The sequence below is a fragment of the Odocoileus virginianus genome, chromosome 7 (genome assembly GCF_023699985.2).
Source record: "Odocoileus virginianus isolate 20LAN1187 ecotype Illinois chromosome 7, Ovbor_1.2, whole genome shotgun sequence".
Classification (NCBI taxonomy): domain Eukaryota; kingdom Metazoa; phylum Chordata; class Mammalia; order Artiodactyla; family Cervidae; genus Odocoileus; species Odocoileus virginianus.
The window spans coordinates 80,357,043-80,375,296 of record NC_069680.1 but is presented as its reverse complement, the minus strand read 5'-3'; the positions used below and the strand labels follow the sequence as shown (position 1 = coordinate 80,375,296).

Sequence of the window (18,254 nt, the reverse complement as noted above, 5' to 3'; positions counted from 1 at the left end):
GTAGATTCAGCCAACCACACATTAGGTAGTGCTATAGCCCCTATGTATATATTGAAGGAAACCCACCTGTTTCCAAGTGGACTCATGCAGTTCCAACCCATGTTGTTCAAGGGTCAACTGTATTCTTTCTCTGGGTGTATTCTTATTATAAACTAGATATAACCCAGTGAGGTTATGGTATTCTTAAGTTACCTGAAGGCAGGGGTATTTGTTTTGTTCACTGCTATATGTCCAGCTCCTAGAAGAGTGAGCGAATACTCAGATCCTATTATTCTGACAAGTTATTGGGGTTTTTTAAAGGTGACTTCTTACACTTGAATTTTTATCCACTGCATATAGATTTTATAAGTTTAATGCTCATTTAAGGGCCCCTCCCTGTTTTTTCATGAATCTTTGACAGATATCTAACTTTTGTACAAAGAATCCATAACGGAATAAAAAAGCAAGTAAGGATTGTATACAAAGATCATTCTGAAATCATTCTTAGAAGCTGAGTCTCAACTGCATGTTCTGTCTCTTTGTCTTTACCTGTTTGGGCACTGACAAATAGAATACTGATGTGATTAATACAGCAGATAGTAAAAAGTAGATTTTTTATCAAGTGAAGTATAAAAAGGACAGTGACATATTGTGGTTAAAAGTGCAACCCTCCAAACACTTGAGGTGGGCAGAGTTTTAGCATCATTCATATATTAAAGGATTTTTTTTTCTTTGAAGCTTTAATGGAATAAGAACAGGTTTAAAAAATTATTTTAAAGGGGTGTGGGGGTAGACGGGGACGAATGCAATAGCTATTAAAACCTAGGCCCTGAGTAATTAAAACAGTGTGGAACAGGTATAGGAATAACAGACCAATGGAATAGAGAACCTAGAATTTTAGATATGATTACACATAGCATCACAAATTAGTGAGGAAAAGATGAATGGTACTGGCATAACTGGGTAATCATCTGGGAGAAAAATAGGTTGGATACTTAATTTGCACTTTATACCAGGATACACTCCAAGGAATCAAAATTTAGATCTAAAAAAATAAAACCATGAATGTTCTAGAAGAACATATAGATGGAACTATTGCTGTGAACAAGGCATTCTTAACTATCAAAGTCCAGAAGTCACTAAAAAAATCAGTAAGTTAGACTGCATAAAAATTTTAAAAAATTCCATGACAAAACCACCATAAGCAAAGTCAGAAGATAGACAAAAAATTGGGGGGAAAAAAGTGTACAGCTTATTGTAGACAGAGGATTAACAGGGGTGGGCATGCTCAGTAGTGTTCAACTCTTTGCGACCCCATGGACTGTAGCCCACCAGACTCCTCTGTCTATGAGATTTCCCAGGAAAGAATACTGAAATGGGTTGCCATTTCCTTCTCCAGGGAATGGAGATTAACCCTGACCCAGGGATTAAACTCACATCTCCTTGCATTGGCAGGTGGATTCTTTACCACCGAGCCACTTGGGAAGCCCCCAGAGGATTAATATCCCTGACAAATAAAACACTTCTAGAAATTGATAAGATCAATAGTGCAGTAGAAAAATGGGGAAAAGATACAAACACAAAAGGAAATTATACAGATAAACAATAAACCTTAAACAAATGAAAGGTAGTAAGCCTTACCTGTGATAAGGAAAAAACTAAAACACACTGATATATAATTTTGCATCTTATCAGGATAGCAAAAATCCAACATTTTAATAATACTCATGTTGGTCAGGTTGTACACAAGCAGGCATTATTTTAAATTGCACGAGTGTCATCTGGTAACCATCTCCTGTGGAGGGCATATACTAATATCTTTCACAATTATAAATGCACATGGTCTTTGACCTAAACATTCCATTTGCAAGAATTTAGACCACAAGTACATATTTACATATGTGTAAAATGACATATATAGAATGTCTGGAAACAATCTAAATACCCATTAATAGAAGACTGGCTAACTAAACAATTGTACATTCATATGTGAAGTGTGAAAGTCACTCAGTCGTGTCCAACCCTTTGGGACCCCATGGACCATATAGTCCATGGAATTCTCCAGGCCAGAATACTGGAGTGGGTAGCCTTTCCCTTCTCCATGGGAGCTTCCCAACCCAGGGATTGAAGCCAGGTCTCCCGCATGGGAGGTGGATTCTTTACCAGCTGAGCCACAAGGGAAGCCCAAGAATACTGGAGGGGGTAGCCTATCCCTTCTCCAGGGGATCTTCCCAACCCAGGAATCCAACTGGGTCTCCTGCACTGCAGGTGGATTCTTTACCAACTGAGCTATGAGGGAAGCCCTGTACATTCATACAGTAGAATACTAAGCAGTTACCTTAAAAAAAGAAGAGTGATTAAGTTATCTATTGACATGGGAAGACTGCCAAGAAAAACTAAGTGAAAAAAAAGCAAACAGTATGTATATACCACCACTCTTTGGGTAAAAGTGAGGGAAAAAATGAGACTTTCCATTTGTGTTTGTTTGTAAATGCCTTAAAAATGTATAGATGGAAATATAAGAAACCAAGAACAGAGGTTACTTGTGGTAAGGGCGGGGGAAGGCTGTGCAGTATGGAAAGTCGGGCCAAAGACAGAAAGAAGACATTCCACTGTATAGCTTTTTACATTTTTTGGGTTTTGAACTATGTGAATGTATTAGTTATTCAAAAAATTAAATAAAATACATAAAAGCTTTATGAGATTCAGTACAAGTCAAAAGATACTAAAATCTCCCTAAGTTTTAGTTGATTGGTAATAAGCCAGTTTCTAAAATAACAAAAATATACCACATTCTGAGCAGAGGCACCAGAGTAAGACTTTGTAGTTTCAAGTTCTAGTCCCACAAACTGGAATGTGACTGTGGACAAATTACTTAGCCTCTCTTCTCCTTGGTTTTCTGATTTAAAAACAGAGAAGTAATTGTACCTACCTGCTAGGGCTCCTGAGAAGATAAAAAACCCATGCAAAGCCCTTCAACAGTGGCTGCCAATGCTTGCAATTATGATTTTAAAAAGGAAACCACCACAGACTACTTATTTTCTCCCTTCTCTACCAATTGTAACCAAATTTTCATCTCATAAAAGGAAACATTTAAAAGGGGTTTAAAAAAAACAGGATAAGAAGATTGCAGAAACATTTACTTTAATTCACATTTTCTATAATCTTGTGGGTACAACAGCAAATCATTTGGAATTCTGTTCAAAATCAAAGCTGCACCTGTAGATGTTACTTCAAATAGAATACACATAAACCTGGTATGTGTCTGTGTTGTTTTTGTTTTACCAAATAATTTCCATGATACCATGCACCCAGTCTGTGTATTTTGGTGAATAGCTATGGTTTCTGCAGGTACTTCAGTTTGCAAAACTGCTAGGAAGTTTACTGTGAACTATTCCCAAATTTCCAGATGAAGGCAATGCTGATGGAGATCAAAATAGCTGTCCTTGCTTATATACATTGGCACCTAGGTAAAGTTGGAGAATATGGCACAGTGTTTCATAGACATACAGAGATTACAAGTATTGAACAATTCACAACGTTAAAGTGTCAAAATAAAACATATGACTTATCAAATTTCAAAACTGTAAAAAACCATACTAATATTCTGTCTGATCCTCCTCATAATCTAAGAATCAACACAAGAGAAACATTTATCAGTTTTAATACAGAGTATTTCTAATTTACACAGATGTCACTTAAGGGAAAAAAAAACTCAATGCTATTGAAGGAAGGAATATGTTCCTTCTCTTCATTTTCATTACTTTATCAGCTGGTACAATCATTTCTGTCTAGTTATATTATCAAGTGCTGGATTTTTAAATTAGGTGATGAGATAAAGACAAAATGCCAAGAGGTATTGCCAGCCAAGCATTGTCACAATGCAGTCAGTACTCTAATATCACTTCACAATAAAAAGTAGGAGTTGAAAAAAAGTTTGTATCACAGAGATCATAAAACATCACCAGGGTCACAAAACAGAGATTTCTATCACATTAATTTAAGAAATACACACATACACAAAAATGTAGGTTTCCCCCCCACCACAACCTCATTTATGGTAAAGTTAATCAAATATATTTCAACTTAAGACTACTTCATTTGTCTATTTTCTTGATAGTGAAAGATTTGTTAAAACCTTTAAAAGAATATTTTACCCTAACTAGATTTTTTAATCCCTAGAACTCACTCTAAGACACAATTTTAACTAAGCTTGAAACAAATCACAGTAAAGAAAACAAATGGAAATGACCAAAGGTTTTTTCCAGGATGTAGAACTTAAATAACAGCCTTTATCTTTAACTGGGAGAATGATGAAGTAACACTACCAAAAAGATTTTTTTTTTTCCCAAAAAGATTTTTAAACTTACAGTAATAATAAACAAAGTGCAAAACATTCACATTTCCTAGACTTTGAAAAACACTAAGAATAATTCTTATTAATTTACCAGAAAGATTACCTAGATATTCAACTTTTTAGACAAATTTACCTTAAGTTCCCCCTTTCCCATCAGACAGTACTTGTATCCCTAAAAATGAAAAGAAAAAGTGGAGGAGGCTCCAACCAAATCAGTCTGTTTTATTCAACAAAAATATACCACCACCACCATCAACAACATGAAAACTCCAGGTCTACAAGGGTTAGAAATTGGGTAAGGAAATAACTAGTGAGCTCTTACTCCCCCCCAACCATATCCCTCCAAGGGATAGCTACATATTTTTAAAGGGGGGATGAACCAACTAAGTACAATTTAAAATATGCCACTAAACCATCAATGAGGACATTTCAGACTTTGGCAGGATAAGATGTGGATTTAAGAGCACTTATTTACTTCATAAAAGACTGATACCCGCATTATTTCTACACAGATGCAACCTTTCAAATTAATCACATTATATATACACTAACACCTTTAACAATAATCAATATTTTAAATATTAAAGATATTTAAATCCCAGGTTTAGAAAATGACAGTTTAGGACTTATAAAGTCATCTGTTGGTACAAGTTGCAAGTTCATTTATATACAAAGAACTAAAAAAAGGTAGGGAAAAAGGAAGCTTACACAAGTATGAACTAATTATTTAAATACCAAAGAAAATCAGGTTGAGAGAGGATTGCATAGACTGTATTCAAAAATAAAATCCTTTAAAAATGCTTACTTTAAAATAGTAAGTTTTGTGTATATGTTTCCAACTGGTGTTATAAATCCATATAATCCCATTCAAATTTTATCAATACGGAAACTTAAGTATTTATGCCATTTTTGTTTTCTTAAACAAAAATTTCTAAAGGTGGAGTAGGGGCAAAGAGACACAAAACCAACAGAAACTGGTTTCTAGGTTCTCAGTAAAGAATCCTCCTGAGCCAGCCCACTGCAGGCACAGCCACTCTGGTGGGTAGCATAGGAGACCGCACTCACTCACCTTCGCTGAAGGTGTTTATTCACCTTCACACCAAAACACAACAGCAACAACAGCAAGTAAAAATCTTAAAACCAGTGAGACTGACGTCTTGGGAATTCTTAACTAACGACTGTAATTATACACTGAAAGGGTCAGTTGTCACTCAGACACTTCCATATGATAGATGGTGACACACCAAGCTAGGCAAGGCTAAATACATTTAAAAATCATTGACAAATTTTTGTTACTGATACCCGCCCTAAGCATCATTTGCTCTCTAGCTCTCCTTTTCCATAACAGACCGTTAACAGTGTTACTCAGACGGAGACATAGACATTTTTAAGTTTGACTACTGGAAATAAAGAACAGAATAAACACAAAGCCAATTCTTTGTGGATATTCTGCTGTTCAGAATATATTCAACAGATGGTAACACATGGAATTAAACACAGAATTAGTATAACTTACATGTCTTAAAAGTATATACTTCACTTATAAATATCTCTAGTTGATAATCTATTAAGAAGCATAAATATTCAAGTGAACTTTTGAATTTTCTCTTTAAGAGCTCAGAATTCTTGAAGTCTGAATAGTCTTCTTTTGCTGAAATGTCCAAGACTAAAAAGGCTTCACACAGTCACTTTATGTCTCTAATTAGACATATAAAAGCCTCTATTACCTACTGTGTTGTAATAAAACTTTGAAGTTCTGTAACTCTCTTATACTTGTAGAAAGCCTACAAGAGAGGAAAAAAGCATATTAGTACAGCTAATATGATGTGTAGACATTTCATATTACTGATGCTGTCATATGGACTATAATTTGAAATCAAATCGAAAATAAAATAATGTAAACAACACTGAACAATGAAGCTTCCATTTTTTAAAGCATATGCTATAATTATTAAAGACTGGCAAAACTGAGCTGTAGTTTGTTACTTTTGATTTAGAAGGGGCAAAGTTACTTCCTATTAGCAACAAATTCTAGATCAATGATGGGAACAGTGATATGATAATTCATTATAATAAAGAATCCCAAATCATTTACATTTGGCCTTAAAAATTCATTTTGCACACTCCTCTATAAATATCCAATTCTTTCTTATTGCTCCCCAAACATGGATTTGTTTTAACACAAACACTGATCTGTTTTAACACAAAGGTACAGATTCTATTCATCTGTCTACTGTTGAATCCCTATGCCCTCCAGCCACCCGTATTTATTTGTTGTTGTTAGTCACTTATTCGTATCCAGCTTTTCTATCCTATAGACTGTAGCCCACCAAGCTCCTCTGTCCATGGAATTTCCCAGGCAAAAAATACTGGAGTGGGTTGCCATTTCCTTCTCCAGGGACCCATATTTATAGTGTTCAATAAATAATTACTGGCTGGCTGACTGAATGAATAAAATACTTCTGAGCCCAAACTCAGAAGTAAAACTCTGAAATGCGAATCATTAAAAAAGAAATTCTATAAGCTCAATTATCCTTATGTACAGTTCAGGTTTACACAATAGAAATCTAACGTTTTTCTTTCTGTAACTTAAGATGATATAGAACAGTACTGAGCCTTTATTTTTATTATTTTTTTTTTTGACCGCCTTTAGGTACATAAGTAATAACTTTTCTTATATTGAGAGCTTAAGGTATGGTAGGCAATGTTCTGAGCCCATCACACATGTAATCTCATTAATTGTAAACAAAACAAAAATCTCTACAAAGTAGATAAAATTAATCCTGATTTTACATTTTAAGAACACTGTGCTTGCTAAGTTGCTTCCGTTGTGTCGGACTCTTTGCGACCCTATGGACCATAACCCACCAGGCTCTTCTGACCAAGGGATTCTCCAGGCAAGAACACTGGAGTGAGTTGCCATGCCTTTCTCCAGGGGATCTTCCCAACCCAGGGCTCAAACCCGCGTCTCTTAGGTCTCCTGCATTGGCAGGCAGGTTCTTTACCACTATTACCACCTGGGACGCCCATTTAGGAACACTGAGGCTTAAATAAATCAAGTAATTTTCTCAGGGTCACTCAACTACTGGGTAGGATTCTAACCAGCTCATCAGATCCCAGGACCATTCGGCCTCTCAAAAAAATCTATGTTCTCTATGGTCTCAAAAACATTTTCTTTATACTCTAACAAGCTGTAGATAAACAGAAAATGAATTCTTACTCAAATCCTCAGAATAGTAGAGAAGTGAAAGTGTTTATAAGGAGAAAATATTATTAAGCAAAATAAATGTGTAAAATCATATTCTGTACCTCAAAGTATCCATTAAAAAAAAAAACTATCAAAATACATATGAAGATATGGTAGAGACCAAGGCCCTTAACTAAAGGAGAGAGAGCTCGGTAAAGAGCAGCAGTTGAAAAAAGTATGCTCAAAGTCTGATGTAGATACAAAAATGGAGAGCATCAGAAAACTCAAGGTTTTATACAAGCTAACATTTTACCAGGAGAGTACAGACTCAGCAGCACTGTGTGGGACCTGAGTCTCTGTGACGATGCATCCGAGAGCTCACACGTCATGACACGGGGAGAGTGTGCCCACACTCCCTGTTACTACTCTCAGACAGACACAGCATGGCTGCATCGACCTACTGCTTCACTGGTACTTTCAGAGGGAGACTGAAATGTGCTGTAAGACTCAACAGGTTTTAATACCCTTTCTATTTGTACCTAGGAAAATAAACCATTCGATAGAAATGCTGACACTATCAAAAATTGGCTGCTAGTGTAGGAAAGACATTTGCAGAGTATTCAAGATAAAGAAAACACATTTCCCAGCATTCTGTGGCCAGAACCAAAAACGGCGCTCACTGTATGTCTCTGCGCACTAGCATCATGGACAAAGCAATGCTGTGCTGGGTGCCCTAGCTGAGGTAGAACTGTATTATATAGGTTGTTAGACCAAGAAAACTCCCAGTTCATTTAAGAACGAGTGCACAAACTCCCCAAAGTATAACACAATAATTGTGTGGTTAGTGCAGCCAAAATCATTTCCTATATAAATGAACTGATAATCAGGTGGAAGATACAATGAACAGATCTGCTTAACAATTATTAAGAGTAACTATAATATTTTTAAAGGAAAAAAATAAGCAATGTATAGAATATACATGAAAGAAACTAAAACCTGACAAAGAGAAAAAAGAATGGCTAAATTTTGGTATGTTCATGTAACAGAATATTGGCCTATATTAAAAACAGTGTTTATGTATTTGAAAACTGCTAAAAGAGTAAATCTCAGAAGTTCTCATCATAAGAAAAAAATTCTATAATTATGTATGGTGATGGATGTTAAGTAGGCTTATTGTGGTGATCATTGAGCAACCTATACCAATACCGAATTATTATGGTACACACCTGAAGCTAATATAACGCTATATATATCAAGTATACCCTAAGGAAAAAAATAATGCTTATTAAAAAATAATATTGGGAAATGATCACAACATAATGCCAAGTAAAGAAGGATCAAGTATACAAAATGTGTAAGTAGTGAGAAAATACACATTAAAAATACAACAAATGTTGAAATAGTCCTAAGTGGTAGGCATATGGATGATTTTTACATTTATTTACTAATTTATTCTTTCACATGTTTTTCTAAATTTTATATAATGACCATGAATTACTTTAATAATTAAGGGTAGAGAAAGATTAATATTTTAAAAGAGCTTTAAAAAACAGATGGCTGTGATTTGTTTTCCCTGGGAGGATAAGGGTGACTAAATTAGGTTGTTCCTTATTTGTATAACCATCCCACCCTGAGTATCATAACCCTTAAGAAAAGAAAGGTTTCTCACATCTACTCTAGTCATAAAAAAATGAGACAGACTTTTAAGTACTGAACATACTAGAGCACTGAACATCCAGTGGTGTTTGTAAATTACCATCACCACCACCCCTACTGCCATGGACTTCAGAGAGCATCTTGTAATTATTTTAAAAGTGTCACATGGAACCTCATTTTATCTTCATGTTAACTCCACGGGAAAGATTTTTACTTATCTTCACGGTACAGAGAAAGGAAACAAACTGGAAGAAAGGAATGATGTACCTGAACTCATGCTGCCAGTAAATGGCAGGGCCAGGATTCCAGAATGCTAACATCTAACCCTGAGTCCAGTACTCTCTAGAGAACAATAAAAGGTAAAACAGCCTCTGTGGAAAATTCTTAAAGAGATGGGAATACCAGACCACCTAACCTGCCTCCTGAGAAACCTGTATGCAGGTTAAGAAGCAACAGTTATTAGAACTGGACATGGAACAATAGGCTGGTTCCAAATAGGAAAAGGAGTACGTCAAGGCTATATATTGTCACCCTGCTTATTTAACTTATATGCAGAGTACTTCATGAGAAATGCCGGGCTGGATGAAGCACAGGCTGGAATCAAGATTGTAGGGAGAAACATCAATAACCTCAGATACTCAGATGACACCACCCTTATGGCTGAAACTGAAAAAGAACTAAAGAGCCTCTTGATGAAAGAGAAAGAGGAGAATGAAAAAGCTGGCTTAAAACTCAACATTCAGAAAACAAAGATCATGGCATCCAGTCCCATCACTTCATGGCAAATAGATAGGGACACAATGGAAACAGTGGCAGACTTTATTTTGGGGGGGCTCCAAAATCCCTGCAGATGGTGACTGCAGCCAGGAAATTAAAAGACCCTTGCTCCTTGGAAGAAAAGCTATGACCAACCTAGACAACATATTAAAAAGCCAGAGACATTACTTTGTCGACAAAGGTCCTTCTAGTCAAAGCTGTGGCTTTTCCAGTAGTCATGTGTAGATGTGAGAGTTGAACTATAAAGAAAGCTGAGCGCCAAAGAATTGATGCTTTTGAACTGTGGTGTTGGAGAAGACTCTTGAGAGTCCCTTGGACTGCAAGGAGATCAAATCAGTCCATCCTAAAGGAGATCAATCCTGAATATTCATTGGAAGGACTGATGCTGAAGCTGAAACTCCAATACTTGGCCACCTGATGTGAAGAACTGACTCACTGGAAAAGACCCTGATGCTGGAAAAGATTGAAGGTGAGAGGAGAAGGGGATGACAGGATGAGATGGTTGGATGGCATCACTGACTCAATGGATGTGAGTTTGAGTAAGCTCCGGGAGTTGGTGATGGACAGGGAAGCCTGGCTGCTGCGGTTCATGGGGTCGCAAAGAGTCAGACACGACTGAGCAACTGAACTGAACTGAGCTAGAGAACTGAAGCTGGAAGGGCTGCATTTGTGAATATTCCTTATGAGATTGAGAGAAATTCTGAGGAAGTTGGTATCTGGTTCTTTCTCAATTTAATTTTATTTAGACTTAAATATATTTAAAGAAGAAGATTCACAGCTACAGAGAACTAGTGGTGACCAGTGGGGGAGAGGAAAGGGAAAGGGATAATACAGGGGTAACAAGTTAAAGGTACAAACTATTATACATAAAATAAACTACAAGGATACACTGTACCACACAGGAATACAGTCAACATTTTATAGTAACTATAAATGGAGTTGTTGTTGTGTGTTGTTGTTGTTTAGTCACTAAGTCATGTCTGTCTCTTGCAACCCACGGACTGTAGCCTACCAGGCTACTCTGTTCATCAAAATTTCCAGGCAAGAATACCGGAGTGGATTGCCATTTCCTTCTCCAGGGAATCTCCCTGACCCAGGGATCGAATGCAGGTTTGCTGCATTGCAGGAGGATTCTTTACCATTTGAGCCACCAGGGAAGCCGCTGAGAAGAGTTCTCACCTTCCAAAAGCATTTAAAAGAGCAACTATTTCCTGTCGAGTGAGTTGGAAGCCTTTAGATGGGCTGTTCTCTGGAAGCTTTTGGATTTCTTTTTCAGAGAATAATATCTTCAGGGCAGTTCCTAAACCCTGAGTCTAAAGAAAATAGTGATAAACTTGCAATTAAATTCACGTAATAATAATTGCTATAAAAGTTTAAAGAAACATTCAGTCATTGTGATGAGAAGGTAGGAAATTCAAATGAACTGAACTTTTCACCAAAATATTCAGCTATGCAAAACATAGTTTCTACTTCTCACAGATTATGCATATGATAAATTTATTGAAGCTGTTAAGGAAACCTGAAAAGTTTCACACTTTTTGGATACATATCATACTATTCCAAATTACTAAAATGCCATTTTTTTAACCAAGAAAATATCACATTAGGATCAGAAGTGTTCAATAAGTAACCCTGAAAGCACTTTTTCTAGCCCCTAGCAATTCAAAACTTAGAAATCATTTTAAGTTCTTAGTGATACCTACACTTAATAATTTCTCAATTATTAGCACTATAGAAAAAGAAAAATCTGATTTCAGTGTAGTCACCATTAAAATATATTCCATCTCCTGATTTTCTATGACTTACTATCATCTTTGTAAAAAGATGATAGAAAATATCACACAAGCCTTTTTACACTGAAATATATAGGGAAATGGTCCTGCTGTGCAGACTTTCCTATTTTGTGATTAGGGGACCTCCTTCTTCTGATCACTAATACCAAGTCAGTGATTAAAATTTGATAATTAAGTTTTTTATATGATTATATTTTACCTTCTAAATAGGTATGTAAAATACCAGTACAATCTATTTATAATCACCCAACTTCAGAATGAAATCTGATATTGTACCAACAGAAACATATAATAAAACCAAAATCATTAATCTAGAATAACAGAAAAAACAACCTTATACATATACATATGACACACTAATTTTTTTCATAAATAAAATAGCAAAACCACACTTTGGGTCTCTAATTCAATGAACAATGAGGACATTTTAACAAAAACTTTCAACTTCTCAGTGCAGAAATTTAAGGTTAGTAATAGTTTCAGAACAGAAAACAACACACAAACCTGTAACTTCCCCCATAATCTGCATTTGTCACATCCCACACAGTCCATTATACGGGAGATATTCTTGAAATGTAACCGGAATTCCTCCTAATGTGCAGAAAATATTTTCATTCTAGTTAGACATTAAAATTAAACTGTACTTGCCTGAATTCTAAAAACATTTTGAAGCTTATTAATGAATGAGTTGTGTTTTTCAACAATGAAGAAAATCATCTGGAGTTGTACAGCATAGCATGCATATGAAATAGCTAACATTAATAGCATTTTATAAAATTCACTCCACATATTAATTCAACCAATTTTTTAATGAGAGGCTACTCCATGCCAAGCACCAACATGTTCACTGTGGGGGACACTAGAGTAAATCATGCATGGTTTTTACTTTGAAGGAGCTTAACTGCTGCTTCCATTTGATATCTGCATACAGGCAGTGGCAAATACATATCTACATTATGTTTTATTTACTCTGGATGCACTGCTTTGTGTAAGTGTAAATCAGAAAGCTAGTCCTGGAACAAGGATCAATTCCCACGTCTCTCCTTAGGGCTACCCCATGTTTGTGCACGTGCTGTCAGCATGGGTGACCACAGTGTGTGGTCGCGCAGTCCCCCACATTCGCTAAGGCTGCTTCTCCAGGGGTGCTCACTTACTGGATCCTTGAATGGTGCTGTACTAGTTTCCCACACAATTAGGTAACGCTTCTGCCTGTGATCTGTGCACAGGTTTCTCTGACACTAAGGTCAGTCTCAGCTTCTCCAAGGACAACACTAAGAGAAAGTTTCCTCATCCTTTTCATTGGGCAAATGTAGAAAATAAACATCATTTTATTGTACTGAGGCAAACGTTTCATTGCAAAGAGCTGGAGTGAGTCACCTGAAAACTCTGGCCCATCAAAAGCCCAGCCCCGCTGCCCAAAGTGTTTGGAGGAATCTGTAGCTTGGCCAAAAGAAAGACAACAGAAACATTCCAAAAACTCCTTTGTGCTCTCATAGAATTCTCATGCTTTGGAGCAGATGGAAAATGGATTTAAATTCTCCTTTATATACCTTTGAAAAGTAGCAAACCAAATTTCCAGCATTTTACACTTTAAAAGCTAGTTGTGAAACTTTAGTCTGGTCTCAATCTTACCTTCCTCATCTATAAAAAAAGATACATAATTATAGTTGTCTTGATCAAAAGTATAAAATTTATATAAACACTTATAAAGTAGGAAGCATTAAAAAATGAATTAACATTATGTTAAATACCATAATATTAATATACATCTAAAACAACCATAAATCAAAACAACCTTCTAAAACTAAAATACAGTGTGGCTAAACTACTTCATTTCAGAAATACCAAGCAACTCTGACTAATTTATTCATTCTTGTAGCATGTCTACATCTAAAATATCCTGGGGCCAAATATGTTTCAGAATTCAGAATTTTTCAGATTTTAGAAATAAAGTACACAACACTATTTATTATGAAACACCCCAATGGAGTATATGGCAACCCCTTATAATCAAATATATGATTGTTTTTGTAGCAAAATGTAATAATAGTCATACAAAGCAGAATTTTTAAAAAAAACACTGTAACTATCTTTACATCAGTTCAGGTTAGACTTCCTTGGTGGCTCAGATGGTAAAGCATCTGCCTACAATGAGGGAGACCCAGGTTCAATCCCTAGGTTGGGAAGATCTCCTGGAGAAGGAAATGGCAACCCACTCCAGTATTCTTGCCTGGAAAATTCCATGGACAGAGGAACCTGGCAGGCTACCGTCCATGGGGTCACAAAGAGTTGGACACGACTGAGCGACTTCACTTTCACTTTCTATAACTATCTTTACATCAGTTCAGGTTAGGTTTTGCTAACAAATTAATTTGCACCAAACATAAGAAAAATGTTCCAGTGGTTGGAGCTTTTGGATTTCAGAATTGCATATAAAAAATTATAGTGCTATAGTAGAAGACTATTTGCCAGTCCATTTCAAATACTTTTATCAAACTGTAAAGTGAAGTCGCTCAGTCGTGTCCGACTCTTTGCGACCCCATGGACTGTAGTCTACCGGGCTTCTTCGTCCATGGGATTTTTCAAGCAAGAATACTGGAGTGGGTTGCCATTTCCTTCTCCAGGAGTCAAACTGTAAAGGTGTAATGTATTGCTTAATTACTATAAGCCAGTGGTCCCTAGCCTTTTAGGCACTAGGGACTGATTTCATGGAAGATAATTTTTCCATGCACAGGGAGGGGGGATGGTTTCAGGATGATTCAAACACATGACATTTATTGTGCACTTTATTTCATCAGCTCCACCTCAGATCATCAAGCATTATTAGATCTGGGAGACTGGGGCCCTCTGCTGTAAGCAAATGAAAATGAAGTGCTCCTAATGTGAAGTTTCATAATATTCCTAAAATATAGTCTCTTTCTGATATACCAAGTCAACAGATAATTTTTGCCTTATATGTTAGTCCATAAGTACAAAAACATAATTGTTTGAAAAACTAATAGTTCATAAAATAAACTTTTAAAAATATGCTATTACTATCTTCGAAGTGGCTAACAGTGCATGACTGCTTTTAAGATGAATCAAAACAAGAAAGAAAAGAAAGAAAACTTCCTCTCAAAATAATGTCTTTTAAAAAGACAATTACAAAGGTGTCATTAGTTACAACTGAAGATTCACTAAGCAGGGGGCAAACTAGAGAGAAAAAGGAGCTGAGAGGAGTTTTTTGTTTCATTTACAGTAAAATCCAATCAGACCAACCAGACTGAGAACTGGGAAAGGAAGTTTAGAGGAAAAAAATTAAAACACAACCAGTCAGCTGCTCTCCACTCTGCCCACCAGTCAAGAACTTTTTACCTTTAACGACTTGGCCCCCTTTTTGTCACCTGCAAACATGGATTTCTCGTCAAAGTGCATGGGAAAGGACCTGATGAAAGGAAAATATTATAAGTTACAGATGAAAAATTCAAGTTCTGGTAGAATTTTCTATCCCTACAAATATTTAAAATTCATAATTTACTCATGTGTAAGGTTTGGTAACATGAGAAGGTGGCAACAGTTTACATATAACTATTCAATAAAAGAGGGCTTTGTAATTTGTAAGACTGTAAGGTTTTGAAGAAATTATATGACAGAAATAACCTAAAAAATTAATAATAATTTATGTGAAAAATGTAAGACATTCTGTTAGCATTTCAAAAAATTTAATGCACAATTTACCTTAAGCATTTCTTAACCCAACTTTCCTCCATGCTTATTTTAACAATCAGTAAACTGCAATTTCATAGATCCAGGATATTTTTTTAAGGTTAAACTGTAGAATGTAAAGCTAATGTTCTCTTAGGTAATCTATCCTTATGCTAACACATATTACGATGAATTTAAATAGCAACTGGAAGAAAACAAAATTGGTAGAAGGAACACTAAAATAACATTTAATTTTGGCACTACATAAAATTTAAAGTTATATTTAAAAATACAGCCTATTCTCGAGTGTGAAAGTTTATGCAATAAAACTTTTCAGTCAACATTTTTAGAAAAAAATTTTAAAACGCTGCCATGCAATGAACACTGTCTCTCAGTTCTAATTCTCCCTTTTCCTAACCAACTTTCAGGAGTCAGTTTTTGTTGTATTTCAAGAACTACCTCATTCAATTAGAGTGGAGAGTTTCAGATCACTGATAATTCAAGTCTTACTTTGTATCTTGAAAGATATTCAGTAGAAGGGTTTTTGTGTCAGCATCTTCTTGCACATTTCCAGTGTAAAGGTCGACAATTGAGCGCTCAAAGTATGGGGCCACTTTTGATAAAGCTCGAAGCTCAATTAAATATAGGAAGTACAGATTCTTTAGCCTTCTTGGGCCTTCTCCCTTGGTCTCCACAGGGTCGAATCGGCGTTTAAATTCTTTCATGTTAGGTCCCCAGCTAGGTTTACCCCAGGTTTCTAAAAAAGAAATACATTATGTACTTTTAATAAATAAGATTTTTTTCTCTAAAGAATATATTCTTGTCCCCAACAATTTTTATACTAATAGAAAAAATGTGATTACCTTCCAAAAGATAATTTGCACACAGATGTAAATTAATACTAGCATGAAGTCCCGATATAAGCTTATAGAACACTCTTTTCTCCAGACACAAACCTAGTCAGAAAAATATTGAAAAAGAAATTACATCCATTTAGATAACAGAAATACTGAATCAAGAGGATTTGGTATGCAGGCTTATTTTTAAAGTTAAGATTCAAGGACATTAAAAATAAATCAAGGAACAATATAAAATAATTAGTTTGAGATTCTCTCACTAGCAGATAAAATAAGATTTTGACTTCAGCACGGAGATAACTGAATATGATAACTTAATGCAGAATAAGATACAAATGTCTGGACTTCTGAAGATCCAAACACTCGAGCAGATGCACTTGGTTAAAGTCCACATGTTACCCAGAAGGCAATAGCACAGACTTTGTGGTTTAGGCTAAACTAAAGCAGACATAAAGTCACTGCTTCGGCTTAACAATAGCTGTTTCTCCTTTTCCCTTCCCTACAAATGTCTTATTTGAACCTACTTGATAGTGGAGGAAGAAGAGACTGAAACTGAATTCTCTCCTTCTTCTAGATTATTATTATTATTATTATTATTGAAGCCAGGCCCTCAGCAGTGAAAGCGAAGAATCCTAACCAATGGACCACCAGGGAATTCCCCTTCTTCTAGATTCTTTACTGTGTCTTATTAATCCTTTGTCCTGGATTTCTCTACTTAACTATGTGTTCTGCTTCTCAGGAGCCCAGACCTAGAAGACAGACATCCAGTCAATAAAAAAATGTGTGCTATTTACTATGTGAGTAAAACCACATCAAGATGGAGTTTAGGACTGTGATGGAAGTTTATCTTTTGTAGCCTTCTTAAGCCCCAGAGGCTCTTGCTCAAAACAGAGGTCAAGATGATTTCATCATCCTATCCTACCCCTGCCTCCATTTAAAAACATTTTCTCTTATTATAAGAGTAATACATATTATGAATGTACTTAATGCTATTAAGTAAAATTTGAAATGCCCAAGAAAGTAAATTTTATACTGTATTTTCCACAATAAAAAAGGAACAATATTTTTAGAAAATATTCTTTATAGCAACTTTTTAAAGTAAAAATGCAAAAATTAGTCTTTAAGAATCCATCAGATCCATAACAATGAGCTTTTCCCCTTTTCTACCACTCAAGAGTTTGTTTTTGTCTTTTTTGCTCCCCGCCATGGGGAAAAATGGGCTCCAACATTGAAAACTAAGAAATAATCTCATTTATATGCTGAAGGCTTTTTAAGACATTAAGAGTATGTATATGGCTTACTTTGCATCTTTTTAGGATTTTTTAGATCTTCAACTTACTTTCCCTTTGTGTTCTACAACAGATGGCTCTGAAGCAAGTAACTTCTAATAGGAAAAAATAATTATTTTGAGATCTCATTTCCGAATTCAGAATTCTTCCTAGAATATTCTCATCTCATCTCATGGATAGAGTATGTGTGCATGCTAAGTCACTTCAGTTGTGTCCAACTCTTTGCGACCCTATGGACTGTAACCCACCAGGCTCCTCTGTCCACAGGATTCTCCAACTAAGAATACTGGAATGGGTTGACATGCCCTCTTCCAGGGGATCTTCCTGACCTAGGGATTGAACCTGCGTCTCTTACATCTCCTGCGATGGCATGCAGTTCTTTACCACTAGCGCCACCTGGGAAACCCCATGGATAAAGGTAGAAATTAAATTCTATTTTGTTGTTTCCTCACAATAAATAAAAATTAAATGCAGCATTTACCTCTTTAAAAAAAAGCATATGGCCAAGTTTATGGTAACGAGGGATATAAACAATATGAATAGCTTTGATAAAACATTAGGTACTAAATTCTCCTGTAGTAAAACTTCGAATCAAATCTGTTATTAAGTAGCAAAATGATCAGATTTGAGGTTCACTTTTTCTTCCTTTCAACCTAAGCAGTAAAATATCTAAAG

General features: G+C 35.7%; 1 protein-coding gene across 6 annotated transcripts in view; it reads right to left on the bottom strand.

Moving 5' to 3' along the window:
- Positions 1 to 3,106: 3,106 nt before the first annotated feature.
- ERO1B (endoplasmic reticulum oxidoreductase 1 beta) overlaps positions 3,107 to 18,254 on the bottom strand; it is a 64,470-nt gene continuing 49,322 nt past the window's right edge. For 4 of the 6 annotated variants that reach the window (XM_070471043.1, XM_070471046.1, XM_070471047.1 and 1 more), the window contains 7 exons: positions 16,297 to 16,389; positions 15,944 to 16,190; positions 15,104 to 15,173; positions 12,254 to 12,340; positions 11,136 to 11,269; positions 6,064 to 6,120; positions 3,107 to 4,508 (listed from right to left, as the gene is read on the bottom strand). In XM_070471043.1, the coding sequence (XP_070327144.1) occupies positions 4,490 to 4,508; positions 6,064 to 6,120; positions 11,136 to 11,269; positions 12,254 to 12,340; positions 15,104 to 15,173; positions 15,944 to 16,190; positions 16,297 to 16,389 (707 nt within the window). In that variant the 3' untranslated portion in view covers positions 3,107 to 4,489. The remainder of the gene's footprint in view (positions 4,509 to 6,063; positions 6,121 to 11,135; positions 11,270 to 12,253; positions 12,341 to 15,103; positions 15,174 to 15,943; positions 16,191 to 16,296; positions 16,390 to 18,254) is intronic. The other 2 variants (XM_070471044.1, XM_070471045.1) reach the window with 2 other exon arrangements.